The following is a 27885-nucleotide window of genomic DNA, read 5'->3' on the forward strand; positions in this document are numbered from 1 at the left end:
GCGAGACGAGTCCGCACTGAGCTCTTATTAGCTCGTGACGGACAGAATCATGATCTAGCTTTTTTACTGCTAAGTACTGTTACTGTTTTTTTGCTTGTTAATGTGCAGACACAAACACACACTCACACACACAGTCCTGTATTCTGCATACTCACCAAGTGTCTGGGAGTCTCAGAGGGCTGTTAAATGGAGCTAAATAATAGCTCTGTTAAAGCTAATGAGGCGGCACCAGTAATGACGCCCTCGTCCACAACATTTCACTCTGCTTTCCTCACTGAGAGAAAGAGAGGGGAATAGTTAACATAGGACACTGATGGACTGCAATGTACTGTGTGTATCTCTCTTCCATCAGCAGTGAAACACCCTGTGCTGTTAACTGAATGGCTGCCATGACATGATGGTGTTGACTGAGTGTGTCTCTGGTTGTGTGCATGTGTGCACGTTTGTCTGTTGGTGTCCTCTCCCGGCGTGGATGCAGAAGGCCCACGAGGTGGAGCAGCAGTCCGGCTCCAGAGGGAACCCGGAGTACGTGGACCGAGTGAAGCTGCTCGAGAAGGAGGTGAGCTACTACAAGGACGAGGCCAACAAGGCTCAGACAGAGGTGGAGAGACTCCTGGACATCCTGCGAGAGGTGGAGACCGAAAAGAATGACAAGGACAAGAAGATCGCTGAGCTGGAAAGGTAAATCAAGCAGCAATTCAGTGATTACTCCATTTTGTCGTTTGCTGTTGTTAGAGTGACATATTCTAACAAAGTATTATAACGAGGAGAAAACATTTAAGTTCTGTCATAGGCAAAATGTTTCAAAGTTTAAAATGTTTCTTCTGACTCAAAAACTCACAAAACTGAGCAATTTTAAGCAATGGAGTCTGGGGAATTCTCTCCCTCTCCCTCTTCATCCCTTTCCCTTCTGCTGCTGTGCAACATGTTTTTCAAATTGTTGTTGTTAATAATTCATAAATATAAGATATTCCTCTTGGGTGTACAAGACACTACAAGTACAGTTCCTGCGATCAAACATTTTAATTCATTACACAACCACAGATTAGTTTGCTGCTTGGTCTCTCACTGGATATTCTGCTTTCTTTGACAAGCTTGACAGACAAAGTCTGCTACATGAAAGCTTCTCGTCCTGAAGCACAGCCCAGGTTCTTTATAATCATCCAGCCAAAAGAAATCAGCATAAATGGAGGACATTTTATTAAACAGTTCATCCCTCACGTCCTTGTCGACAGGCCAGCAGAGCAAAAAAATGAACCTCATTTTCAGTCCCACCTCGCTCACACAACAAAGTCTGTCCTCCTCTGGAGTGGCATTAAACCTGCCAGTCTGCAGGGCTAATGATCATGTTCCTGAACGTAACTGTGCACACGGGGATCTTTGTCTTTTGTCTTTATTGTACTTAGACTGTAGCTATTCTTTCTGAGACAGTGCGATTGTAATTTTTGCTCATAGCATTTACAAACAGACCATATACGTATAACAAAACAGGATATATTAAAAAAGTATACATGGACAGAAGTGTAGAGTTTACAAGTCTTATTTTCCTCTTCTTCCTGTTGTTACACACGCATATATGATTGACATGGTCTCTGAGATTTGTAGATTTCTGTGAGCTTCATAAAAAAGCACAGGGCTGTATTAAGTGTCATTTTCTTTCTGTCTGAAGCTCCTACTTAGGTTTTTGAGTGAAACTTGTTCTGGAAGGCTAAACACCAACAAATATGTATTGAAGCAGCATATTTTATTGATGTTGTGGATTTTGGAAAGTATTGCATTCGTCTATTTTAGCATGTTTTCTTTTTTTTTCCCTTTTGGACTTGACGCTCAGGAGTTAATGGACATATCTGGATCACATGAGTCAGAGACTTTTTATTCTACATAGCTACGGCTATTGTGTGATACTGATAATGTTAGCCTAATCTTTGTCAGCAACTGTACAGAAATACTGGGTTTTAAATAGAAAAAATAGACATGCAAAGAAAAAAAGAAACGAGGGAAAAGGCTGTACATTGTTCAAATTTTATGAATGAAGCTTCAAAGCTTCAAACTAGTCTATACTGCCTGAAAAAAAATCTCATTCACCTCCACACAAAATCATTTTCTTTGTAACTTGGTTGAACTCACCCTTTAATGTTACAATCCTTAACAGTACAGTCAAATCAAAGTTTGAACAGCACCTTGTCTGTTGACTGAACTACCATGTGCCTTTGTGTGTATGTATATAGTATGTGCTGCCATGTTCCTGGTGTTTTTGTGTTCCAAACTGGATCCAGTCATATTTGTGTATAATATCATCAGAGGTACGCCTGCCTGTGGACAACAGTTGCATTTTGAGATACACCGGCGGACTCTCTGTTAAGCTGTGACACTTTGCACAAAGTGCCGCTCAGTCACCCAGTAATGGAAGAGGTCAAACTGATTTCAGTTAATGGAGCAAATAAATAAAGCTGGTGGCCTCATCAGCTCTTGGCTCACCTCTCAGTGCCGCACGAGTCTCCACACTGGAAGCTTTTGGATTTGGCTCGTCTGCAGGAGGAGACCGTTGTCTTTCTCCCGGACAGGAATTTAAACTGATGAGACGGAGACAAAGATTGCTTGGACTGCGTGAGAACCACTCACTGCCTCTTCTCCCCTGCCGCTCATAGAGTCCGACTCCCACCGTTTAGTGTTAAAACCAGTTCTAAATTCTCCTTCCCAGCTAGTGATAGGGGGCATCTTGTTTCAGTGTCATGCTAATTTTTTTTGTGGTGTTTAATTAATTGAGTGTTCTTGTCCTTTTTTTCGCCATCTTTACCCACTTTTTTCCGTCCCGCTCCTCTGTCTACCCTCCGTTCCATGCCCACCTCTCCCTCTCCTCACCCTCCCCCATCGATCACTGTCACGCTTGGTCTTACACCTCCTCCTATTTTCCCCTTCTTAAATTTTGAATCCTCCTTTCAATCTCCTACACAAATCTTTCTCTGTTGTGTCGCCCCCCAACCACCCGCCCACCCACCCCAGCCCCCCTCCCTCTGCCCCTCGCCCCGCCCCTCGTCCTGGTGGCAGAGCTCCCCTTGACCCGCTCCCTTCTGTGTCCGCTGCTCCCCAGCAGATAGGGGGCATGGTGTGGGATTTCCTGGGAAAGTGAGTGCTCTGCCCTGGCACTTCAGCTCGGCTGCGTGGTTATAGTCTCCGACTGCGACTGCTGCAACTGCATCTGGTTTCACCCGTGTGCCTGGGTCTGCCTGCTGTCTGAAAGGATTCACAGATCTTTGTATCTTGGTTACAGGGTCCTGTTTATAGTCTGTGGTGTTGTTGCTATAGCCGCACACGTGATACAAAGATCCCTGGATCGACGTCTGCTTTGATTTCTTTAGCATGTGCTTGTGTGCAGTGAATGCCTTTCAATCAGCCTGTGTGAGAGTGAGTATGTGTGTATGAGTAAGTTTTTTGCTGCATGTTTTTTTTCTTTCAAACTGCATGTGGCTACCAGCATTAACAGCTGTTTAACTCTGCACTTACAGAATGAGAAATTAAGATGGCAAAGATTCACATTACAATTATAAACCTGCAAATTAAGGCACTTTGCTGTGATTAATTGTACATGTGGTCCAAAATGCTGTTTGCTTTATAAAGACACATGAAGTTCAAAATGTACAGTTGAAGGCTAGAACTTCAGGTCATAACTTTGCAATATATGTCCACGCGGCCATATATTCTGTGCTAATCCTTGAATTCCCTGAGTTCTAGGAATTCTATTGTGGTCTGTTTCTAGAAAGAAGCATGGGAAAGTCACACACTTCAACCAATCACACCAAGGATTCAGCAAACCAGCAACCAAATTTCACAATTTACACTGAAAAATGATCACAGTTGTAAGTAGGGGTGGGGCAAAATTTCGATACAGCTGCACATCGTCTTAGTTCCTCTTGAGATACGCTGGTGCCAAAAAGCTGCTCCTGAGAAGAGTCACCAGCCACAGTCAGCATGCGTGTAAATGCTGATGCGCCCTCTTTAGCACGGTATAGTTGATAAAAGTCATTTTAAAGTAATATCGAATTTAATTTCAAAGTTGGGGATGAAACTGGCAAACGTCTGATCAATGACAGGCCGCTTTACCTGTTCATCCACTGCGGCCGCAACACTTTGAGTGGGTGAAGCCTTGTTTTTATTCTTCAGTTTGTAAAGTTTGCTCCTCAAGTCGAGGTTCAAAGCTGTAGCGTTACTCTCAGAACGGGCAGTATCTTATTATACATAAATGGATGTATAAATGTATAAAACTGTCAAACTATCAAAATTATCGCAAAATGTGTGTTATGACACATTAATGTTTAAAAACAGGTCGAAAAGACTCCTTTGATGTTCAGATTGCATCTCGCCCAGTTTTCAACTAGAAATCATCATCAAAATCCGGTTGACACTCACGTGGAAGACTCAGTGCACTGATGCAGTTCACTTGTCACATCATGTGACCTCATAGAGGTTCTTCAGTTACACAGATATTGTGATGTATTGTAGATTATTGTCTCGCAGAATTGTGACAGCTTTCTTAACTTTGGTAACACATTGTGACGTTCTCGTATCATGAGTTACTCTGTGATTCCCACCCCTAGTTGTAATTGCCCCTCTCAAAATTTGCCCTTAATTTTGCACTTTATAGAGATAATTAATGCTAAGTAATACTGTAAATACTACACTATACATCTATAATTAGCATACTCTAGTAATAATTTGTACGTGGTGTGATCCTGTGCTTCTTTCATCCATTTTAGATGATTGTACTGTGTTTTTGTCTCTCTGTGTCCTTTGTTGAAATATCTATATATGCAGACACACACACACGCGCACTTTTTTGTGTATTTTTGTGGTGTTGGCTGTTTGTTGTAGCTTATGTAGGAAGTCTATTTTCTTAGAGCTGAGGTCTCCTCCTGCCATGAGCACGCTTCCCTTGCTCATTCCCATCCACCCATCTGCCCACTTCGCCCTCCATCCCCAACCCCCGTAACCCTCAGTCACCCCTGCATCTTCACATCATCCCGTTAACATCGCCCAACAGCCCCTCTCTTCTCTAGTGATCATTCCCGGTGCCCACTCCCCTGCTCTCCCTCCCAAACTGCCCCCGCCTTGCCCTGCCTAGCTTGATCTACCAGACACTAAGGGAAATGATCAGCCTAGTGGCCTGCATGAATAGAACAGCTGTGCTCCAGGTCTACACGCGCTCAGTAAGTGAGGTGCTGTAGTAGGTAGGGTCTGGACTGAACCCTCGGTCCTGAAGTGTGTCAATTCAGTCGGGTCTCTTCTGTCTGAATAACCCTGCATCCATAACTGATTCTCTCACCAGCTCACTCCTTCTCTTGGTCAAACCACTGTTGGCTTTCCCTCCTTTTGCTCGGCACTGAGACCTGTCCTCTCCCCTCTCTTCCTTTTGCCCGGCTGATTTTTGCCTGTCTGACTGCATGTCTGCCACTGCCAGGCTTGGCAGCAGATGCACACGGTTCAGTGTTTTCAGAGAAGGTGCATCCTGCATTAGCTGTGTCAGGCTGCAGAGCAGCGGCTGTCACAGGCGCCTTTTGTAAACCTCCCATGTTGTTTGAAAATGAACACGCTGTGATCTCCTCTCGGTCCTCTGTATTGTTTTCTTGTGGGTGTTTCTTTATGTTCTGGTTCTAATGTTTGTTTCTTTATTTCTTTTTTTTTTTCTTTTTTACTTTATCTTTGTGTGCTCTCGTCTCCTGCTTCCACTGTTTCCTCCACTTGTCGTGTCATCCCCTTCTCTTCTACCTTTTTCTTTACCAATCTTCAGTCTAGCTCCCAGGTAAGTTGTCCCCCCCCACATAGTGCACCCTTCTCTGCTTTTTTCCATCCCAACTCTGGTGTCTAAACCTGAGTCATCTCAGCAGTGTCATGTTAACATGAAACTATCAACCCATCTGTGATGCTCATGTCATGTTGCAGTTCTGTGATCTAACGATTGGTACCATTTTGAAACAAGACTAACTCAAAATGCATCTGACATTACTGTCCACCAGGATGCACTTGTTGTGCTTGTTTTATGTTGTGACATATGCGAAGCCATATATGGTACCCTACTCACACATGTACCTGCTTTTTTTATATGACACTATTGTCTGGAGAATGTTTTTGCATTTCCTAATAGTGAAACGCTTCACTAACTACAGAACGGGAGATTATTGGAATGGAATAAGTCTTACTTTTTGTCTCGTTTTACAGGCAAGGAGGCAAAGACCAGACTAAGAAGGGTTCAAATATCAAACTGGGTCCACAAGGGGACAAGAAAGGCTTAGGACAAGACCCTCGTAAGGATGGCTCCATGGACGGTGGCCACCATGTGAAGGTGCGGATTTACTCTTAAGCCATACATACAGTCAGTGAGATGTGATTCGATGTGATGTGAGAAAACATTCCTGGATCCATCCCTTCACCCGGATCCTAAACAAAAGTATATACATATTGTCAAAACTGTATTTCTTCACATTCTGTTGATAATTTCTGTTGTCATCTGTCTGAGAATATGTGACAAATGATGATTAATGCACATTTTGATAATTCAACTGTAATATATAATGATAAGTATTACATGAGATATAACATACATATGTCACTAGATAGTGTATTTCTGGTGACAGCTGGGTATTTTGCTGTGTGTTCCCATCTAATGCACGTTGTCTCTCAGCTGGAGGAGCTGATGAACACGCTGGAGAGGACGAGGCAGGAGCTGGATTCCACCAAGCAGCGTCTCTCCTCCACACAGCAGTCACTGCAGGAGAGGGACACCCACCTCACCAACATGAGACAAGAGCGCAGGAAACAGCTGGAGGAGATCCTCGAGATGAAGTTAGTGCCATCGGGACATTTGTTATACCAGCCTCAGCAGCAGACAGTTTCACATCCCCTTCAGTGTAGTCCCCAAACTTTCCACCAAAATAACTTCTAAATACAGTTCATACAGATTAAACAAGTGAGCTGATTCCTCCTGTATAGAGCTACAGCATGCAAAGATAACTGACTGCTGGCCTCAGCTTCACTTGTAACTGTGTAAGATTGGTGTCAATCTTCTCCCCTTCCCCTGCAAAAAAGGGTTTAAGTGTGCTTTCCCAGAAATGTGAAAGCAGAGCAAGAAGGGTGGATGACAAATGTAACCAGAGTTGTGAGGCTCATCTCAAAGTGTCCTTTAGAGAATAATAAAGGAATCAGTTTTTGGGTACTTGTGTCTTAATCTGGCTCCTGAAGGTGGATCCCAACCATAAGAAATTTAACTTTAACAGCATTTGACATTTATGCGTTTGCATTAAATTGATGTTTGATTTATATTCTTTGAGTTAAAAGCACCTCTTGGAATGGCTTCCCTATACACCATTTATTTAACGTTCTTTCTATTTTATAGAACGTAACTGCTGATGCCATGACGCTGTTTTTCTTCTTCAGACAACAAGCTCTGCTGGCAGCCATCAGCGAGAAAGATGCTAATATTGCACTGCTGGAACTGTCTGCCTCCAATAAAAAGAAGACCCAGGAGGAGGTGATGGCCCTCAAGAGGGAGCGGGACAAACTGATGCACCAGCTCAAACAACACGTGAGTACTGCGGCACGTCATAATAAAATGTTGTCTGCACTGTAGCTGGTTGCAAAGTTACCGTAGATAAAAGATTAAACATATAGCTGCACAAGGCAACCAGCCACTTTCATCTCATCCACAGGGAGTCGCACACACGCATGGCCACTGATCCTTTCTGCTAAGTTCAGTTTTGGCACTTTTTTCCAAATGCAGCATCTCAGTTTACAGAATGAGTCAGAGGTTGTTGTTATTTTTATTTTTTTTTTTGTGCAAGTCAAGTCTTGAGTCATTCCACAACAGGTTCAGGTCAAGTGACGAGTTTTCATGAGCAAGTTGCAAGTCGGTTGCAACTCTTCTGGCGCCATGAACATGACATTTCACATCAGCTTTGATACGTTCCTATCAAAGCCCTGTTCATTTGCATAGCTCAGATCAGATCCATTCAGTGCATAGGCCTAACAATGCAGTGTACAAGGTGTGTTTACCAGCTCAAAACTTGAGTCTTAAATGTTTTTGCTTTCAAGCCTCAAGTCATGTCAGGTCTTCAAGGAGTCAAGTCTCAAGTAAGTAAATCAAGTGAAGTCTCAAGGCTATTTTTATTTTTACTTGAGTCTCTCTTGAATCAAAGTCACAGGTTTGTAGCTATGGAACCAGGCACTTTGGCAGTAATAGTATGGCATAAATATGAACCTCACGATATTAGATTTATAATGTAAATATATATACAGTATGTTTAATTTCTGCTTTCAATGAATGTCGAAAATGTTAGATCTTTGTTGCGCTTCATATTTACATTATACTTAGCAGTGTTCAAACTGAAAGAAATCTGTAATTGTACTCTTCTTCTTTTGGGAAGGAAGTTGTATGATGTGACTATGTTTAACGTGAATAACACTTTAGTAAATGACCAGGCCCGTGAACACTTCTGCCTGAGTCTTGTAGATAGATTTTTATCAGCAGTGATGATGACTTGATGATGAAGACAACATTTCCCATGATCTCTCATTACTGCCTGTATACTGTATCTTATGCCTTGAGTGGCCCAACTTCATAATATTTTGAAGTTTTCCTGTAATGGTTTATTTTATGAACAAAATCCCAACAACCTTAAAAAATTACTAGAGATGAACCAGAAACCAACTTGTGATGGGATCACACGAGCTTTGGCATCAAATCGTTTTGTATGGTGCAACAGAACACATGACGTGAGAAACGAATTTGGGGACACTGAACTGTGTCTGATTTAGTCAGTAATAATACTGGTAATACTACATGCCAACACAACAAAAAGGGGCCCCCACTGGCCACTTGTACTGGAATATGTTGCAGTGACAACTATAAACACCCTTCAAAACCTCCCAAAAAGGCACAATACCATAGACTGCTGCTACCTCTAAATCACTGCTTATGTTTTGACAACCACTGATGGGTTGTTTTGTTTTAGTTACTTACAATGGGAAAACGCTGAAGATGTTTCATTAATAATTTAGGACTTTGGAAATTAAAAAAAGGCTTTTATTTTCGTACATTTTTCATGCTGGCTGGAAGGGTCCCCTGGGGATTATCGCCATGGGACCCAACAGACTCACCATTTCACTTGATTGGCCATTGAAATATAAGAAATTACACATGCTACAGTGCCCTTATTTCACCAGAGTCACTTCTCTTATGTCACGTGTTTCATTGCACCGTACGAGTGTATACTTTGACCTATCACATGCTGATGTCTAGTTTTACTCTAATGATCTCAACGACACACCTGGAAAGTTTTGCGACTGCATCCCGCAGGGTTGCGTTGTGGTTTTAAAATCTGTCCACAAACAAACAGACACATTAACACCTGGCAAAGTCACACACACACACGCAAATCCGCAAGGTGAAAACATTACTATCCTCAACGTCTTGCTGTTAACAGCTGACACATTCTGAGAGAAGACAGAAGTGTGAGAGAGAAGACAACTTTATGCGCGTCAGTGTTGGTTGCATGGTTGTTGTTCTAGATTGTGTTATGCTGTGGAGTGTTTCTGGTTTTTTTTGTCCACCAACATACACTGAAAATGTGTCCACTCATACTCATTTGATGCTCATTCCGAGGGAATAATGTTCTTTTTAACAGCTGCAGAGCTCACACACTGACCACTTCCCTCTTCCTACAGACACAAAGCAGGATGAAGCTGATAGCTGACAACTATGAAGATGAGCAATATCACCCACACGGTCCTCACCACCCCCAGCCTCAGCCCCCCCACGCCCAGCCACAAGCCCAGCCCCAGTACCCGCACGTTCCCCACACCCAGCAGACTCCATATCCACATGGCGTACATCCACAACACCCACAACACCAACAGCACCCGCAGGCCCCGCCACAGCACCCGCACCCGCAACAGCCGCAACCCCAGTACCCTCACCCTCCGCACCCACAGCACCCCCAGCAGCACCCTCAGCACCCCCAGCCACCTCCCCAGCACCAACAGCACCCACGCCCCCCACAGCCCCAACACCCTCACCAACAGCACCCGCAGCATCCCCCACAGCCACAGCACCCACACGGACATCCCCCTCCGCAGCACCCTCACCCTCAGCACCCACACGGCCCTCCACAGCAAGGACCCCACCCCCAACATCCACACCCCCAGCATCCTCAACACCCTCAACACCCTCAGCACCCTCAGCACCCCCAGCACCCGCAACACCCACAGCACCCGCAGCACCCGCACCACGCTCAACATCCACGCCACCCGTCGCCCCATCATCGTGGAGGGCCGGCCCGAGGACCCCCACATGCTGGTCACCGCCCTGCCCCAGACCAGGTTAGATGTCTGCCATGTCATTCTTGTTATTTTCGCTCAAATTTAACACCGTTAAAAAACTTTTCATGTTTTATGCCCAGTGGCTTTGTTGCACATAACAATCGATTTAGCACAGCTGCTCCGTTGTTGCTAGAGGTGCTGGATCAGGCATGTGTGAGCTGACCAATCAGAGCAGACTAGGTATTAAGGAGGGAGGGGGGGCTTAAAGAGACGGGAACTAAAACAGAGTATCTCAGACAGAGGGGGAACACAGCACTGCTGCTCTGACCAGTATGAGAAGATGTGTTTTTTGAGTATTGAAGCGTGTAAATCTATTTTAGCAGTAACCCAAAATAAAGCTATGAACTCGAAAATGAGCAGAAGATGTCTCCTATAAAGGTTTTCTTGTTTTTTACTTACTTTACTATAAAAGGTACCTGATTTAAATGAACATTTTTTTTCTTCTTGTAATAATTATTATCTACCCATTAATGACTAATGATGACTAAAGACTATATCTAGTGAAGAAAACCTGACAGATTGTTAGAGGTCAAGCACAAAATTTGCTGAGAAAACTGATGGTCTTTCACAAAAAGTGGGTTTTAAATTAATCTGAATGTTTAGTAAAACTTGCACGGTGAAAACAAAAAACAAAACAAAAAAAAAACCTTGCAACTTGCACATCAAGAAATACGACACCAGCCAGTCCTTAAGGATCCAACTCAGGGAAAAACAGCTATAGAAAACAAGACTCCTGCTTAATGCAAATCCACACAATTCAAATCACAGCCTTGTAAAATCTTTGCATAAGCAGTACTGTAACGACTTCACACATTAATACGTTCTCTAATGCTTACTTGTATTTTTATGCATGCTCATTTGTCTATCAAATAGCCTGCTGGTGTCTTTTGATCACAACATTCACTCCACTTTCTGTCTGCTTTCTCCTTTTCACGTATCTCGCTGCTGCTGGCACCCAAACGATGTCAACAACAGGATGATGACGAGGGCATTTGGGCATAATCCTTGCTGTGACAACCAAAGCTCTAATGTTGTTTTGAGGGGTGAGATATACTTGAGACTTTCCTGACAGACTTCCACAGGTTTTCCTCGTCGCCTGTGGTTTCTGCTGTATTTTTTGAACAAAGGGAAAAGCCGTGTGACGTCTGGATTTCTGTATTTTGTTATCTTTCACATTCAGATGATTCAGTCACTACTGGAGGAGCACAGCCAAGCCATGATGTTGAAACACTACCCGACCAAACATTTATTACCTCCACTCAATCAACACTCAGCAATGGGACCTTTTGTTTTCTTTTTCCGGGGGGAAGAGGAGGGGGCACTCAGGTGTGCAGGTCATGTGGGGAGACTGACAGTTGGGCAGGTAATTTCACACATTTCATCAAATCACCCAAAAAGAAATGTATTCAGTCATTCCAAATAGAGTTCCGAACTGCACTTCACACAGTCTTATTCTTTGTTTTCTGTCGAAGGTGACCTGGGACCTCTTTGTGTGAAGAGGAGCAGATGTCATCTACTTCCTGTATGGGATCACAGACCGAACTGGAAGGAAAGAGACAGATGTTTGTTGCCGATTATGGACAGGAAATGCGATCAGGCCACGCACACCGGAGGTCACACAGAGGTCACCTCACCTGTCTGTCGCCCGCTGCACCTCTTCAGGCCAACAACGCCCTCTTGATCCTCTCAGCAGAGATCTTACGACTGTCTGCCAGCCCAGTATTTGCTCCTCATCTTGCTTCCTTTGACTGATTTGAGATCATGGTTGTCCTGCTGTCCGTTTCACCTGCCTGACTGACTCCTCTGGCTCTGGTTGGCTCCCCCATCCGAACTCTGTCATGGTTCCTTGATCCTCACTGCCCTGCTGACCCACCTGGTGACATCTGACCCCTCTGCCTGGCTATCATGATCCTCAGCGTGCAGAGTCTCTTCTGTTGTTTCATGCCAATGAGCTATTTTACCCTTTGTAGCACACACTGACCTCTTCTCTTGTCTTCAGACTTGCCCCACACATCAAACATTTTGAGAGAAGCATTTCTAAAAGTCACTGTCAAAATAGCGTGTTCCACATACCAGATTTGAGTGATGTTACTTTTTTGTTGTCATTTCTTGTTTGCAAATGGAAGAGCTTAGAGTTTACTGATAGTGCCGCCTTCAGCCTCGCCTGCAGCATCGAGGGGTTTCCTTGGCTGCAAGAGCAGGGCCCTCCACCTCTCGGGCGTGTTTTAGCCTTAAGGCTGTGGCTGCCATTGACGTTTCTCTTCATGTTACCTCATTTTAAGTAGACAAAAAAAAAAAAGAAAGAAATCAATCTATGCAGGTGTCAACGCAGAGTGAATGACTTTTTTGTCCCCCACCCCCCCACCCCCAAATCAAAGTGTAATTAACCATCCAAACATCCAATCAGAGCAGCCAAGAGAGTGGTCAGAAGAAACTCATTGGTCAGATTATTTTGAGGTTCTGAGACTATGCACCTATGCACCTCCTCCTCCATGTTGCAGGATTTTTTACTAATGGTGCTTCTGCTGGTGCTCAATCTAAATGGTGTCAGAAGACCTGGTCAAGAGCATCTTTTAGTCCTTTTACAGTCAAGGGACTCGATCCCACAACGGGCTTCACAAACAACTGTAAAAGACTGCTTTGTACATACAATTTGACCTTGCGGGGCTTTTATGAGCCACAATCACCTTCAGACCCACACAGAGGTGATTCCCCTGTATGAATACTGCTACTATAAATACCATTATAGACTATGAAGTGGAGGCGATGTTCAGTAGATGTTTTCCCTGCAGGTCTGTTTGTACCATTGACAGCCCAGTCTCTGACCTACAGTATGCTCCTGCTCCCCTCTCCCTTGTTATTCCCCCTCTTCCAGCAGTAGTCTGTGTGACCTCCCCCAAAACATAGTGACTTGTTTTCTCCTTCTCAACAAGGTGGCCTGTGCCTCGTAAAAAAAAAAAAAAAAAAATGAAATGAAACTGTACACATATATAATAGATATGCATATATTATACATATAGAGAGAAATCTATAGAGTGTGTCTATACGTGGTCAGAAAATCGTTTCAAACTGACAAGATGATATATGTTTTTTCTTCATGGTTATTTTTCTAACTTCCTGGAGGTCAAAGAGATGTCTTTATTTAGAGCGTTGAGTGGTGTGATTTTTTCCTCTGATTTGAGAAGACGAAACCCCCTCAGCAGCGAGTAACATTCCCTGTCTGGAAACACAGGACAGCCCAGAAGAAAAATAAAGAGCTTTAGAGCAGTTATGGGAAACAGAGAAGTATATCCAAATCTATCTATGACATTGTTACATTCCTTTCGTAATGTGAAAACATTCAGTCGAAGGCCACTTTGCTCGTGGCGACAACTTCGGAAAAAAAAAAAAAAATTGTCTTGAATTTTGCAGCTCACAAAAGTAGCATCGGGATCTTGTCCGCTGCTCTCAGCGGTCAGGAAAACTTGCACTCGTGAGTGAGGACTATCACTATCAACATCCAAGTGGAGGTTTGAGTGACTCTGTCGGGGTGCATTTCTTTCGCGTGTTTGTCGTCGTCGTCGTCTTGTAAACAGAAGTGGTTGACATTATGTGACCGTGACAGCTGATTACGTAGAAAAAAAAACCAACACACGTCGTTACAGTATAGTGGAAAATTGAATTAGACTGTTACTATCCCCACTTCCTCTCCCTCCCCTCATGGTACCTGTGTGTCTCCCTGATATGGCCAAGTGTTGAGTGTTGTATATAAATGTCTCCTCCCTCTCCCCCATCCGCCTCACGCCGAGCCGATCCGCGCGCCATCTTGTCCGCTTCATACGTGAACCTCTACAGCTCCTGTCACTGACCAAGAATCAACAGATTGTGTGAAACGTTGGTGTTTGTGTTTACAAAGAGAAAGATCTTGATTTGGAATTTTTTTTTTTCCTAAAAAAAAAAGAAAAAAAGGGAAGACAATGCAAACGGACAGAGGAGCAAAAAATCCTCTCACTTCACCATCAGGGGGGCGGAGTATGAATCCTCCATTTTCAGGTCCTTATCTACTGAATACTTGAAGTAGGGGGTTCTCCTACCATGAAATACCATATATATGATTTACATGGTAGAAAACATGAAACATTTCAATGTGCCCATGCATGCTGATTTTTACATAATGTGCCAACTGAAAGTGATGATGTAAGGATAATCTCCTGTTCTCTATGCAGAGCGACTTCTCAACCGTTGTGTCAAAAAAGGTTTAGGAGACACAGGCTTAAAGAGGCTGGGGCTGGTTTCCTGGGCTTAGACTGGAGACTAATCCTGGTCGTGAATGAGTGACATGGCACTCAGCGTGAGTCGAGAAGTCTGCATCTGTGCCTAGAAGCAGCCGTGTAGGAGGAGCTGAAAGGCCTGTAGATTCACTAGTCATTTTTTAAAAGGCCTTCAAGAAACAATACGAAAAGCCTGTCATACATTTTCACTTTGTTGTCGTCTACAGGTTGTTTTTTTTCTTTTATCGTACGTTGCTGAAAACTTTAAAACAAATCACTGTGACCAATGCCAGAAACATTTTTGTTTGACAGAACAAACTATTGTTTACTTTTTTATTATTCTTTTTATTTATTTATCTATTTGAGTTTGAGGTTTATTTTTTCTATTGTTTGAGCTTATCAAAAATGCCAGTTTGAGACTGTACTATTTGTATAAGTAAATGTTTTGAGCTGTACAGTAAAAACCTAGGAACAAGTTCAATGTGAGTGTCCAGCATGCTGAATGATTACTTGTGTGAACGTGAGCTAAAATCTCCCATGATGCATCATTCCTCACTCATTAATTGCATCTGCATCGTGACGGTGTGATGTTGTGTTTGAGAGTGACGTGTGTCTCACTTACTGTGTCCCATTAGTAGACAGCCTGTGCAGTTTTGTGAGAGTGCAGCATGTTTTTGGGGTTGCCTGTGTAAACGTCTTCAGAAAAGAGAGATGAGTGTTTGTGTGTGCGCGTGTATGCGTGTGCGCGTGTGTGCGTGGGTATAGCTGCTTTTCTGGGTGTGGGTTTGTTTGTGTGTCAGTATGTCTGCGTGTGTGTTATGAATGCATAAGAGAAAAATCTATTTAAAAAAACTTTATCAGAGGAAGTCCCTAGAGAGAAAAAAAAAAAGCGAGACTGAGTCAAAGTTTTGAATGAAGCATGGATACTCTGTACTGTTTTTTGTTTTTTAATCCTAGGAGGCTGTCCTCAGTGCCCCAGTTTGCTATTGTATGTGCTGTATCAGAATATTACTATTGAGTGTTGGCCAGCTTGTTTATATCCATCAAATAAAGGTGACTTTCTTTCTGTCTCTTTTTGTGATTTTATACTCCCGATTTCAAATCCACTGTCTTCTGTTACTAAAACAATTCAGTAAACTTTATTCAGTGCCTTTCATACATGCAGGCCAGTGTGCTTCACAGAGCAAAAGAAAAGAGGGGAAAAGATGACAGCAATGAATAAAATGTTGCAAGACTCACAAAGGTAAAAGAATAAAGTGCTCAAATATGTAGAAGTATAAATATAAAAACAACGCGGGGCACCAGATCGCACAATCTGCCAATTTCTGCTTAATGCTGCTTTAAATAAAAACCAGGCTTAACGCTTCTTATGTATACATTATGATACTGTGGCATCATGCCAAAAGGACACTACATAATATATACAGAAATCCAGATCTGTACTTGGTACGTCACTTAGTTAGTAGTAATAATACTATGTGGTTATTTTAACTACATCCTAAGTTCCATTTTGTGTGTTTAATTCCTCTTAATTTTTTCTTCTCTACACTAGAAAAAACATTTTAAAAGGCATCAAAGTGCTACATTTTTCCATTAAGTGATGTTTTATTACCTAACTGATGTAAAAAATTGTACCATTAACAGCAGCATTACTAGGACTGCAGAAATCTACTGGCTTCAAAGCATCTCATAGTATGAAAACTGATTGATGTTCATCACACATATCTACATTTAAGCAAGTCGTTAATCATCAAACTACAATTGGCAACATTGGACGTTTGTGGCTCCAAATGCCAGAACAAAATAACACCTTGGAAAAAAATTACAAAGCAAATGATTCACAATGAAGATGATTCATTTTCAGCTCATTTCAGGACATTCGTCTACATATTTCACAATATTCTCATGTCAATCATTTGTATTACAAATACTACAGGTGAATGCTCAAGATGTACCTGCTTTGTCTGACGAGCAGTGTGTGAGGCCTGGTTGAGACGTGGATCTGCCATATGAAGAGTTCGAACCTTTTTTGTGGCCGAGTTTTAACGTCCCTTCATGAAGCTGTCCAACAAGCGGTCGCCCCTGTCAGAGAGCCAGTACCCTGCCATGGCCGCCACCGCTCCCATGAAAACCGACGTGTAAACCATATCTCCCTTAGCAGCCAGCGTGGCCAGAGCGCAGAGCACCACCCCGAAGAACATCTGCTGCAGCACCTCCACCTCATCATCCTGGATATCCTCGAACAGACCTTTCTCCTGAACACCTGTGCAGAGGGACAGACATTAGAGTCTGCAGTGAGGGGGCCGTCCACGTGACTGAGATCCCTCTGTGTGTGTGTTTGTGTGTGTGTGATGAGACTCACTGGGCGGCTTCTTCTTCGTACACACGCCGTTGCTTCGTATGAATCCTTTGGCACAGTCGCAGCGGAACGAGCCCTCTGTGTTGGTGCAGATCTCATCCAGACCGTGACAGGCAAGTACTCTGTCACTACATTCATCTATATCTGAGTGAAGGAAAGACAGGCACAGGACGTACTCTCATCACAGGTGTGTCGATTATCACTGCTCCTCAGACACGTGTGATGAATGCATGGCAATAAAATACAAATAATCTCTTTGGTGCGGTTACCCAAACACTTGTGTCCCGTCAGTGTGTACCCAGAGGCACATTTCCTGCAGCGTGCTGGTCCACTACCCATACAGCCCACACAGGCTGGGTTGCAGTCTGAGGGAAGAGCGACCATTTAGTTTCTTCATTAAGAGACTGAACTGCATTCACGGGTGCTGTAAATGCTGCACATGAGAGACAAACCATCCATGAAGGCGATCCAATTAGATCAGACAGGGAGTCCTATGAGTTGGGATGTAGCAGTCCCATTGAGTAAGTCTTGCTTTTTGTTTTGGGCTGAATTTCAGCATCTCTCTGGGCTGACTGCAGTGGACTCAGATCACCTGTGTGCAGGATGGGGAGACTGACCCCTAATTAATGAGTGGAATAAACTTGGGGCGCAGCTGATCAGCATGTGACGACGCCCTTTCGTGAAGGTTCATGAGAAGTGGGGAATGGCATACATCCCTGACACACTGCAGACCTCATCTCGATAGATTGCCAGGCAGAAATCCTGGTATGTTTAGGCCCCTATTGAGATTTCTTTGCAGCCCCGTTTCGTTCTAGTTGACGGATATTGTGTTTATTCTGCAGCCAAGCTGAGTGACCACAAAAGGCGGCAGTCAACTCGGCTGCCTGCATCAGAACCGATTTATCTTAACTGAGCCACTTGAAACCAAAGCCCCTATACACCTTCAGTTTTAACATGTTATTTCATTGGGGACTTGAGAGCTTGTAAAAGCACATTTCAGTTTGATTATCCCCTGAAGAGGCATTTGTGTATTATCCAAGTAGACGACATACTGTGTTTTTCACATCATTCTAAATTACTTACCTCTGCACTCAAACGACCCTTTTGTATTGAAGCAGTATCTGTTTGCAGGACAGATACCCAGCTCAGTACCACACTCATCGATGTCTAAAACAAACACAGACTTGCATCATTAGTCTGCTCGTCTTATGCTACATGCGATGATTTCCAGACTCACACACAAAGCTCTGTATACAGTACCTAAACAGGTGTTGTTGTGGAGTGTCCATCCCACTCTGCACTCTTCACACTGGTCACTAGCTGTGCCTGAACACTTACTGCAAACATCTGGACAGCTGTTCACCACAACAGCCGACAGGTAACACAGCCAAGCAGCCTGCAGCAGGTTCCTGTGAAGCATCCTCACTCCCATCTGTTCTTTCAAGTCCAGATGATAAAGTTGTTTATCTCATCCAAAATATCACATCAGGTTTGTTTAATGAAGCTTACAAGATCGTAGGAGTTAGGAACAGACAGCTGGCTGAATAAAGCAGGCTCTATGAGGAAAGCTTTTAAAAGAAGGCTATTTCCTTGAGAAAATCTCACAAAATCGCTTAGTTTATATCCAAGCATTCCTATAGATCTTTTATGAATAAACGGTTGCAGATTATTTTGATAATCAGGGCTCAAAGATGACTCAGAAATCCCAGAAGTCCCAAAATGATTTGAAAATACATTATTTACAAGCTCTACGTGCAGTTGCTCCTGCACCCACTCGACTGTTTGATCATTTGAAATTTGCTGAAGGAAAGTTTCTGTTTCCCGAACCTTCCTTAAAAACAAGCCAATGTCACTGACTGTTACTAAAGTATAGCCTGCATGTGGACTTCATGATGAATATTGTTATATTTGCTTAAACTTTAATATCAGGATGTTTTTCTGCTATGTACTATATATGCTATATGTGCTGCTGTCTGTTTTAAAGAAAGTACTATGCTATAATTTTAGATGATTAATTACAATGATCTCACATTTTCAGCCTTGATATAAGACATCTCTGCTGCTTCAGCTTGCTGGGAACATCAACACACCAAATATTTCAACTTGTCTCAAAACAAAAATCTATTCATGATGTAAGGTTTTTTTTGTTTTTGTTTTGTTTTTGTCATTACCTCTCTAAGTGCGTCGACTTGGTCAGACCTGTATCGTCTCTGGTAAAGTTTAAACGCAGCAACACAGCTGAGACTCACTTGTCATGCTTCCAAATTCATTTGTGTTTGATTATCACAAACAAACACTCCGAGCGGGCGGCACACACGCCAGACTCAGAGCACCGCCCCACTGGGATGTGTTCTTAGCAAGCGCTCACCCGCGTCCCGGAATTGACGCTAGATTGCACCAATGACATTCCAGCCGTTCTCTTAGAGCTGTCCAATCACAACCCGAGAGCCGCCATGCACAAAAATAAGTATATTTATTTATAGACAAGTGTTGACAGACTCACAACACATGGATATGATCCGTCTGCACGGTTCTGTGTAAAGCATTGTGCAGCTTGAGTGGATAATACTTGTCATATTGTGTAATTTCTTTAACAAAAGACCTTACCCACTGATATGACAAAGCAAAAATGACTTAATCATAACAACAAAAAGTCCTGTCTCTTCAAAGTCTGATATAACTTACCCTGTCCCGTGACCACCATTGATGTCAACATTAAAAAGCACAATGGCATTGTTCTCCTGACATTTCCTTCATAATGTAGTCCTGTCCTTCTGAGACATTTACCAGCAACAAATACACTCCTCACTCCTACTTGAGTTATGTTGCAAGAGCCCAGCTGTTTAAGGGAATTACTAACCATCTCCTGTAAACCAAAAAAACAAATGGTTTGTTGCAGAAAACTTCCAACAGGGAAGTGAAGTTCACTTCACTTTGTTCTCACCTAATCCCGATTTTGGATGAACATGTCCTTCATATGCAGAAAATAACAACAACAGCGGTGGACTCAGTATGTTGAGGTGCCGGAGCCCCGTGAGGTGGGCACCAGTGCACAAGAAAGTCTTGATATATTTAGAGAAGAGAGAGGGCATTTTACCACATCTTGTCCATGCGTAGAGCACCCTTTATCATGTTCTTTCTACCATAGTGGCATCGAAGAGGGCACTTCCGCAGCATTTTCACAGTGATCGCGACCCCCGACTTCACCAGTGAACAATATCGTTCAGCATGATATCTATAGGGGCCTCAACTGCTTGTGTCTCCAGCTTTTCTCAGCAGTATGATGCCCTCCTACCTTTTCTATAGTCCCTGCTGTCCATCCATCTGAGGCACCATCTCTTCCATGATCCTTTCCCTGTCCCTCCCACAGTGAGCTCAGTCAACAGAGCTCCTGTCTGAGAGGGAAGCTGGAACAGTCGCAGCCCCTGAAGCAGCTCGGGAAGATTCCTGTCGCTGCGTGGATGGGGGTCAAATGTCGCCAGTAGAAAACGCTCTCCAGCGCGACCCTGCAGCCTGTCTGCTTCTATAAGGCACAGCGAGGCCATGAACACATCGGAGTAAGGCGACCCTGTCAGAGGGAGACCCCGGTTCTCTTGGCCCTTTGTCTTGATATCCTCTTTGTGCCTGTGAGTCCATTCCTCTGCTCTCTCCAGCGCTTTGCGGGTCACGACGAGCACGACTCTGCCACGCTGGCTGTTCAGCTCCAGCAGCTGGGAGTGCAGCCATGGCAGAGGCCCCAGAGTGCACTGCTCCTTAATGCTCCACTGGTCCACAGACACGCGGAAGCCCCGGGTACAGAGCATGGAGCCAAGCTGGCACACTGACTCCGAAACGCCACCATCCACATCCGGAGGGCTCAGCAACACCACCAGACGATTTCCACCAACTTTAGAGAGGAGAAACAAGGGGACCAATGTCAGACGGCTGGCTTGTTCCATCAAGAATGCATGAATTTTTTATGAAAGGCACAAAAACACTTACTCTCGACAAATCTGCCGTGATGGAAGCTCCACACCCATTCTATAAAAGACAAAAAGACTGAATATACCACAGGGCTGAGGGGAAAAATAATACGGGTACATTTATCATGTCAGTGTCACAAATAAATGATTCCTTAAACTGTATCTGACTAAAACAGATGCATGATTTGAATGAGTGATTCCCAGATATAGAAAAACAAGATTAGGTCTTTGAGGCAAATGAAAGGACGCTTTGAGGGGAGTGCCTGAGGAAACTGAAGTTGGACACTGCATATTTTATTGTGGGATGACAACAGTACAAATTCCAGAGCGGAGACATCACTCACTGCTCCATCTCCTTCATGCATGATAGGTTTCTCCTGGTTCATCAAATATTTAACACACATATCAGCAAAGGGTAAGTCCACCCAAAAATGAAAATACAGTCATTATCAAAGCGAAACAGTGTGGCAGCATTCTCCTGAACAGCTGAATATGGGGGTGCGGGGCTAACGTTAATGCAAAGAGAAATAAATAAATAAGACTCACTCTTCACATAGTCCTGAAGGCCACATTTTAAGAGCAGAGTCAGGCAGACCAGCAGCATGACACCAATAGCCAGGAGACTCCAGCGCCACCTGACAGCTGCAGGTAGGACAAAACAAAACACCATTCATAAAAAGTTCATGAAACTGCTGCTGAATTCTTGCAAAAACACATCATCCACCAGTTTCTTTGGTTATAAGCTTTGTCAGACTCACTGTTCTGAACACAAAATGGACCGTGTTCCAGCCCCTGTAGTTTCATCTGCGCAAATGGATAAACATAAATGAGTTATTCAGCTTCACTAACTAAATATATATAAATATTGTATGTACGATGCACAGAAGGGAAAATAATTTACCATCACACATGATGAGAGCTGAAGGTTGATGTCTTCAAACACTCCTTCTATTTTCTGAGGAAGACAAGATTGAAAAATCATGCGTCTGTCTCAGTCATTACACACTTACATTGTGCAGTCGGGCCTCACTCAAACCCACAGTGCTTTATTTTCAGTTATCAAGGAGATCCCACAGTTTTTGACGTTGCCAATGTGTTGGTCTGAGATTTAGGGAAATGTGTGTAGAATTTTGCAAAAGACATCTGTAACAAAATGACACTGTAACACGTAAATAAAAACAGAATGCAATCCTTTGTGTTTACTGACGACAGTTTTACGAAATGTTCCTGAGCCCTTGTAACTGGCCATGATACTATCGCTTGTGACTAATCAACCTGTCTACATGTGGAATGTTCCAGACAGGTGTTTGTCGGGCATTTCACAACTTTCCCAGTCTTTTGTGGCTCATGTCCCAACTTTTATGAAACATGCTGCTGGCATCAAATTCAGCAGATATCTTCAAAAATCTATTAAGTTGATGAGGCAAAAACACCAAAGAGATTGTCTTTGTACCGTTTGTTCAATGGGCAAAAGATCACATCCTGTTTTATTTGTGTTTATGGTCAGACAGTGGTATAAGAGGATTTTTAGTCAACGCACTGAAGTGGAAATCAAAGCTTGAACTTTATTATATCCAAAATTAAACAAGCTTAAAAACTACGAGGCTCTGTTTGGGGGTTTTCTTACCCACTGTCCTCTGCTGTTCTGTCTCCACGCACCCTTCAGCTGCTGTCTGAAGCCCTCCACCTCCCTGCAGCCGTGCCCTCTGTGACAGGGCCACACTTCACCGTCCAGCCTGCAGGGGGCAGACAAGTTCCACCACAGCATCGAGCCGTGGTCGTTCATGAGGCCATGGCGCACAATCACTGACACATTCTGCCACAAGTTTCTTTGGAAGAAATCTGTAATGGACAAACAGATGAGATCAGCGTTACCAGTGGTTACACATAGTTTTAGACTGAGACCAGTAGAGGAAGCTCTTACTTGTTTTTCTGAAGGGGCAGCTTTTAGAGCGTCTCTCCCACCCATCATCCTCCCATACCTACAAACACACACACACACACACTTGTCAGACATATAGTTCTGTACATGCATATTGTTGTTGACATGTGAGTCATAAGTCATCATGATGTTTGAGTGAAGGCACCTGGAAACACGTGCAGGGGGTCACAGAGTACAGCGGGATGGGCGTCGTCACAGTCACCTCCTTCAACATAATATATATATATATATATTACACACTGTAGACTCAAACATAGGAAATAGTAATGCACAAAGTATAATATATGATATAAACATGTAAACAGAGCATTGTGCATTGTGATAATACCTTCTGAACTTTCACTTAACAGTGCACTATGTAAACAAAACTCACGACTGAATGAAGTGCATGAACAAACTGACCTCAAAGGACAACACAGTTTCAAACTGTTTCACTTTGTTTACATGTGGCGGACCCTGCCACCTCTGTAGCTTCAAACAGTGTTCTGTGGACGTTATCTTCACTTGAGAACAGCTTGTTTTATTCATTTATGTATAAATAAATATGTCTGAGTTTCAATTCTCACCTCATGAATATTGTAAATATAAAAATTCTGAGTCTGACTTTTTTAAACCTACATAGTGCACCTTTATGTGCTATTTTGAATGCCTGACAATCTTGTATTGCTACTTTTACCTCAGCAAAGCATCTGAATGTTTTATATGAAAGCAAAACAACAGAAAACAGCATCAACAAAAGCAAAAAAAATTAGGTGTTAATAAATAAAACACTGACCTGACAGTTTCCATTGCCCTCATACTGCATGCACACACGCAGCAGGCTCTTGTTGCTGCTGGCAGACTGCAGTTCCAACTGATTCATCTCTTGGTTAATGACACTCGTAAGTGTGGGCACTGGAAGATCAGACAGAAAGAAGCCTGTTAAATTACCTGGAAATACAGCACAAAGACAACAAGCATGTCTATCACGTGTTGATTTTTTTTTTACCATGACACTCTTTCACACGCTCCTGCAGCACCTGGTTGCACACTGAGGAGAGATAATAAAGTGTTTGTGTCAAGCACTGTCACAATATATTGCGCACAAGCACCTAGGAGTTCAGCAGGTGCCCGAATTTTACCTTTATCCAGAGGAAAAACCCTAACTTCCTGACGAAGATGTGATTGTTTGGAAGGATAAATAGTCACATGACTGCCAAAGGTAACCCCGGCTGGCTCAGCAATCACCATGAGCAGCTAGAGAACACACACAGGGAGAGAGAGAGAGTTTGTTAGACTCTGTGACTGTGAGCAGCCTGATTTTATACTGCAGTACATGAAATCTAGTGTACCTTGGACTGGTTTTGTTGAGTAAGAGCTGTGTGATTCACAGTGAACTCCACCTTCTTGCACGTGGGCATGGTGAGTGGTGCATAGTGACACATTTTCAAAGACGCTGTTGCAACAGAGACAGAAGAAGCAGGGTGGGGCTCAGAATTCATTGAAAAGTTTTACTGTAGTAACAACAATTTTTTTTAAAAAACAGTGTTTTCTTTTTATATTTTAACAAATGATCTCTTACCTGAGAATACCGAACAAACTGTATGTTGTGGATTTTTTTCCACAGCAAACATTTCATCCAATTTATAAAGCTAAATATCTCATTGCCGCTGTGGTCTGTGGGTTACATTGTTGTTGTCCCTTTCAGGACAAGTAGAATGAGAGAAGTAGAGCAGCCACTACAAATACATCAAGCCACGGTTGATTTTTTTTCACTGTCCTGTGGGCAACTTCAGTGTTTGCTCATTCATTCTTCCCGTAATAATATCCAACATCCCACAACACGCTCCTCCCCAGCTGACTGTCTGATCTTGCATACAGTACACAATAGCTCCAGTTTGTTATTAGGCACATAATGTTACTGTAACCTTGGCAGAAAGTTTAAAGAAAGTAGCTGTTTCCTGTGGTGGATTGCCACTTAGGAGCAAGTTGAAGTTGATTTTCACGCTAGTAGTTGCCTGGATGGTAGGAAAGGATATAAAGAACAGTTGGTAGTGAAGTTGAGGCTCATAATTAGAATGGATTTAAAGCAACATTGTGAAGCTCTTTCGCCTTAAAATACCAGCTTAGAAGGCATTTTAATGTGTCCTGTAACAGGGTGAAAGGCATGTCTGGGGATGTCCCTCACTTGTTTCTGCACTATGTCTCTCACGTCTGACAAGTTGTTACAGTTGTATACAAAATATGAATTCCCACATGATGTTGCTTCAATTATTCACACCTCTTGGATTCCTCGTCTCCTCGCTGTAATCCTCCTCCTCCTCCTCGAGCCCAGAGTGCCCCTCATCCTCCATATCTTTCTCCATGTCCAGACGGATGTTGATCTCCACGTCTAACACCAGACATATTTTACATGGCGCTCCATCCTTACAGCAGAGCTTGGGAAATGCTGTCAGGCTGAGGACGTCCACGGCATCATCTGCCTCAGTAAGATCCGTCTCATAGCCCATCTTCATGGTGCATTCAGAAAGACCCTGAGTGAATGGGAAATGAAAACAAGACAGAAGTTTAATGTATGGCATCTGGATGGTACACATTTTCTGTTCAGAGGCCCATATTGTGGTGAATATAAATAGAACAGCCATTTTCTGACAAGTTGCCAATGGTTATAAACCCTCTGCTGTTTGAGAATATAACACTTTATGGGTGTAAAAGGAAATTAAAGTAGCTTCACTAGCACGGAAAGGAAATTAAAAGTGTTATCTTTCAACAGACAGTGTCCGACAGTACCTGTGAGCAAATAACCTCATCGCCACTGTATCCAGAAATCTCCACACCACAGGCTGACACAGGCAGAGTCAGTAAAACGCACCAGATGGACCATCCAGGAGGAAACATTTTCAATCTGATTTGAAGAATTTAGTCCAACAGCATTTTTCTCTAAAAATATTTTTCCAGGAGCAACATGAAAACCTTGTTCAACCAGTCCAGCGTCTTCCTCCCCATCATGACTCCAGATTGGAGATCAAGTTGAAATTGAAACTGCACACTGGCCTGGAAGGCAGTGAGTTGAGGCAAAACTGTCAGAGCATATCTGTAAGTGATAGTGGGGGAGCTTCTCCTGTGGTTGCGTCCTGAGGGAGAAGAGACATACATCAGTGCAGGTATACAGATGTTTTCTAGTGGTGACAGGTTAATATGTACATTTACACAATATTGTACTGTAAAGTTGGGGAACTTTAATATCTCATACTACTCTCCACTTCTACCCTGTTGAATTTCAGAGGGAAGAGTTGTACTTTTATCTTCGCTACATTTATAGGGCAACTTTAATTACTGGTTACTATTCAGATTTGAGTACACAATGAAGCACACATACACAAACTCACAAGCATACATATATGCAAGTGTATATATGTGTGTGTGTACAAATGTATGCATGATACCATATATACAAAATTATATATTAATCATTTTTAGGTTTAGACTGTTTGTTGGGGAAAAAAAAACCTAACCATTTTGTGTAACTGTGATGTCATTTCTCTCGTTCCATTTTTTTTTTTTTTCTGAATTTTTACAAACCAAACAATTGCTGGAGAAAATAATGGAGAAAATAAGTCAGAAAACAGTCACATGGGACATTTTCTGTATTGAGTTACTTTTAATACTTTAAGTATATTTTCCGAATTATACTTTAACAGTGAATACAATTTTCAACAGAGGACTTTAATTGTAACGGAGTATTTCACAGTGCATTGTTCTTACTTCTCCTTAAAGCGGTTAAGGATTTAAATGTTTCAGTGAGTCATCCAGATTTTTTTTAGATTTACAGCTGAACACCACATCCGCTTCTTGTGTTTCAGTCTCTTAATGAGTTTCCTTTAAATGAACCACATTTTTCATACAAACTCCTAAAGTTTTCTTGTATTGACAGACATAACAACTGGGGACTGTGAAGTCCTCAACGCATTAAACAAGTGAACAGCTAAAGTATAAGAATACATTAACCTAACATTAAAAATGACATTAACTAACACTAACAGTGTCATAGATCAGATATCTTCTAGGTCACTTACCATGATTTAGTAATCCAGCTTGAGGTGTTTCTTCTCCTAATGGATTACTGAGCTGCACACCCTGTCAGAGTTACCAAGAAGTGTTTGACTCATGTGAAAATTGAACCAGCACGTCACTGTCCTGACTCAGGAGATGCCCCTCCCCTCCCTCCCTCTCTCCGTCTCTCTCTCTCTCTCTCTCTCTGTCTGTCTGTCTCTCTGGTTGTCTGTCTCTCTCTTTCTTTCTCTCTGTCTGTCTGTTTCCCTCTCTCTTCCCCCTATCTATCTATCTGTCTGTCTGTCTGTCTGTCTGTTTCCCTGTGATTTAGTCTCACCTCTGTCCCTTGGGTGTCAAAAGCACAAAATCCTGAAACTTCCTGCTCTGAATTCCTGATTAGAGTATTATCAGCATGACCTACAGTAGAAGGGTCAAAGTCCACTTTTTAGCTTTTATTTTTTTAAATCAAAGCTCCAGTTTGAACACTGGATTACAGTGTCTTTACATGCAGAGCTGTATATCTGAACACAGCTAATACCTCACAGCTGGTTTGTTTGCTCTTGACTATTTGATAGATTTGACACAGATCCTTTTGCAGTTCCAAAGTAAACAGTTCCTTGACAAGCAAGTTTATTGCTTGTGCTCGGAAGAATGCGCATACCTTTGACCAGCGCTGTGGATGTAGCTCACTGAAGGAGAACAAACTCAGACAACTGAATGAAACAGCACTCGCTGAGCAGCCCAACTGGTTTGACCACATAATATTAACTAAACACTGGGCACCCATCTACTTATCAAGAACTCTCTGGAAATGTGTTCAGCTGCAGTGGAAAAACCACAACCACCTATTGTGCTCTCCGTAAATTGATATGGGAGAGTCATTGTCACAGCAGGTGGACAGTATGTTTACTTAAGCTCTTAACTGATCTTACAGATGAAACATTCACTCTGCATTACTGCAGAAGTAAATCT

The 27885-nt window shown here is 42.8% G+C and overlaps 3 protein-coding genes across 7 annotated transcripts in view; 1 reads left to right on the plus strand and 2 right to left on the minus strand.

Moving 5' to 3' along the window:
- Positions 1-11688, plus strand: part of erc2 (ELKS/RAB6-interacting/CAST family member 2) — a 43371-nt gene extending 31683 nt beyond the window's left edge. For 2 of the 3 annotated variants that reach the window (XM_037101020.1, XM_037101022.1), the window contains 8 exons: positions 479-681; positions 6214-6337; positions 6677-6837; positions 7429-7576; positions 8083-8121; positions 9715-10368; positions 11344-11411; positions 11549-11688. In XM_037101020.1, the coding sequence (XP_036956915.1) occupies positions 479-681; positions 6214-6337; positions 6677-6837; positions 7429-7576; positions 8083-8121; positions 9715-10368; positions 11344-11370 (1356 nt within the window). In that variant the 3' untranslated portion in view covers positions 11371-11411; positions 11549-11688. The remainder of the gene's footprint in view (positions 1-478; positions 682-6213; positions 6338-6676; positions 6838-7428; positions 7577-8082; positions 8122-9714; positions 10369-11343; positions 11412-11548) is intronic. The other variant, XM_037101023.1, reaches the window with a different exon arrangement.
- Positions 11689-11757: 69 nt separating this feature from the next.
- Positions 11758-19301, minus strand: LOC119021064 (protein disulfide isomerase Creld1). 2 transcript variants are annotated; one of them, XM_037101026.1, is made up of 7 exons: positions 19149-19301; positions 18238-18409; positions 18061-18144; positions 17247-17342; positions 16981-17121; positions 12003-16881; positions 11758-11910 (listed from the first exon to the last, which is right to left on the minus strand). In XM_037101026.1, exons 2-6 carry the CDS (start codon positions 18407-18409, stop codon positions 16661-16663), a joined length of 714 nt encoding a protein of 237 aa, XP_036956921.1. In that variant the 5' UTR covers positions 19149-19301; the 3' UTR covers positions 11758-11910; positions 12003-16660. The 2 variants fall into 2 exon arrangements, with proteins under 2 accessions (XP_036956921.1, XP_036956922.1); XM_037101027.1 differs by having other exon boundaries at positions 18238-18414.
- A 128-nt stretch (positions 19302-19429) lies between these two features.
- On the minus strand, positions 19430-27268 carry LOC119021063 (interleukin-17 receptor C-like). Of its 2 annotated transcripts, XM_037101025.1 has the most exons (16): positions 27251-27268; positions 26937-26997; positions 25651-25994; positions 25142-25394; positions 24213-24316; positions 24003-24117; positions 23870-23911; positions 23657-23775; positions 23027-23086; positions 22864-22921; positions 22567-22781; positions 21841-21894; positions 21698-21743; positions 21486-21581; positions 20959-20997; positions 19430-20863 (listed from the first exon to the last, which is right to left on the minus strand). In XM_037101025.1, exons 3-16 carry the CDS (start codon positions 25756-25758, stop codon positions 20250-20252), a joined length of 1923 nt encoding a protein of 640 aa, XP_036956920.1. In that variant the 5' UTR covers positions 25759-25994; positions 26937-26997; positions 27251-27268; the 3' UTR covers positions 19430-20249. The 2 variants fall into 2 exon arrangements, with proteins under 2 accessions (XP_036956920.1, XP_036956919.1); XM_037101024.1 differs by lacking the exon at positions 27251-27268 and having other exon boundaries at positions 26937-27071.
- Between the last annotated feature and the right edge of the window lie 617 nt (positions 27269-27885).

This window comes from Acanthopagrus latus, chromosome 6 (assembly GCF_904848185.1).
Source record: "Acanthopagrus latus isolate v.2019 chromosome 6, fAcaLat1.1, whole genome shotgun sequence".
Taxonomy (NCBI): domain Eukaryota; kingdom Metazoa; phylum Chordata; class Actinopteri; order Spariformes; family Sparidae; genus Acanthopagrus; species Acanthopagrus latus.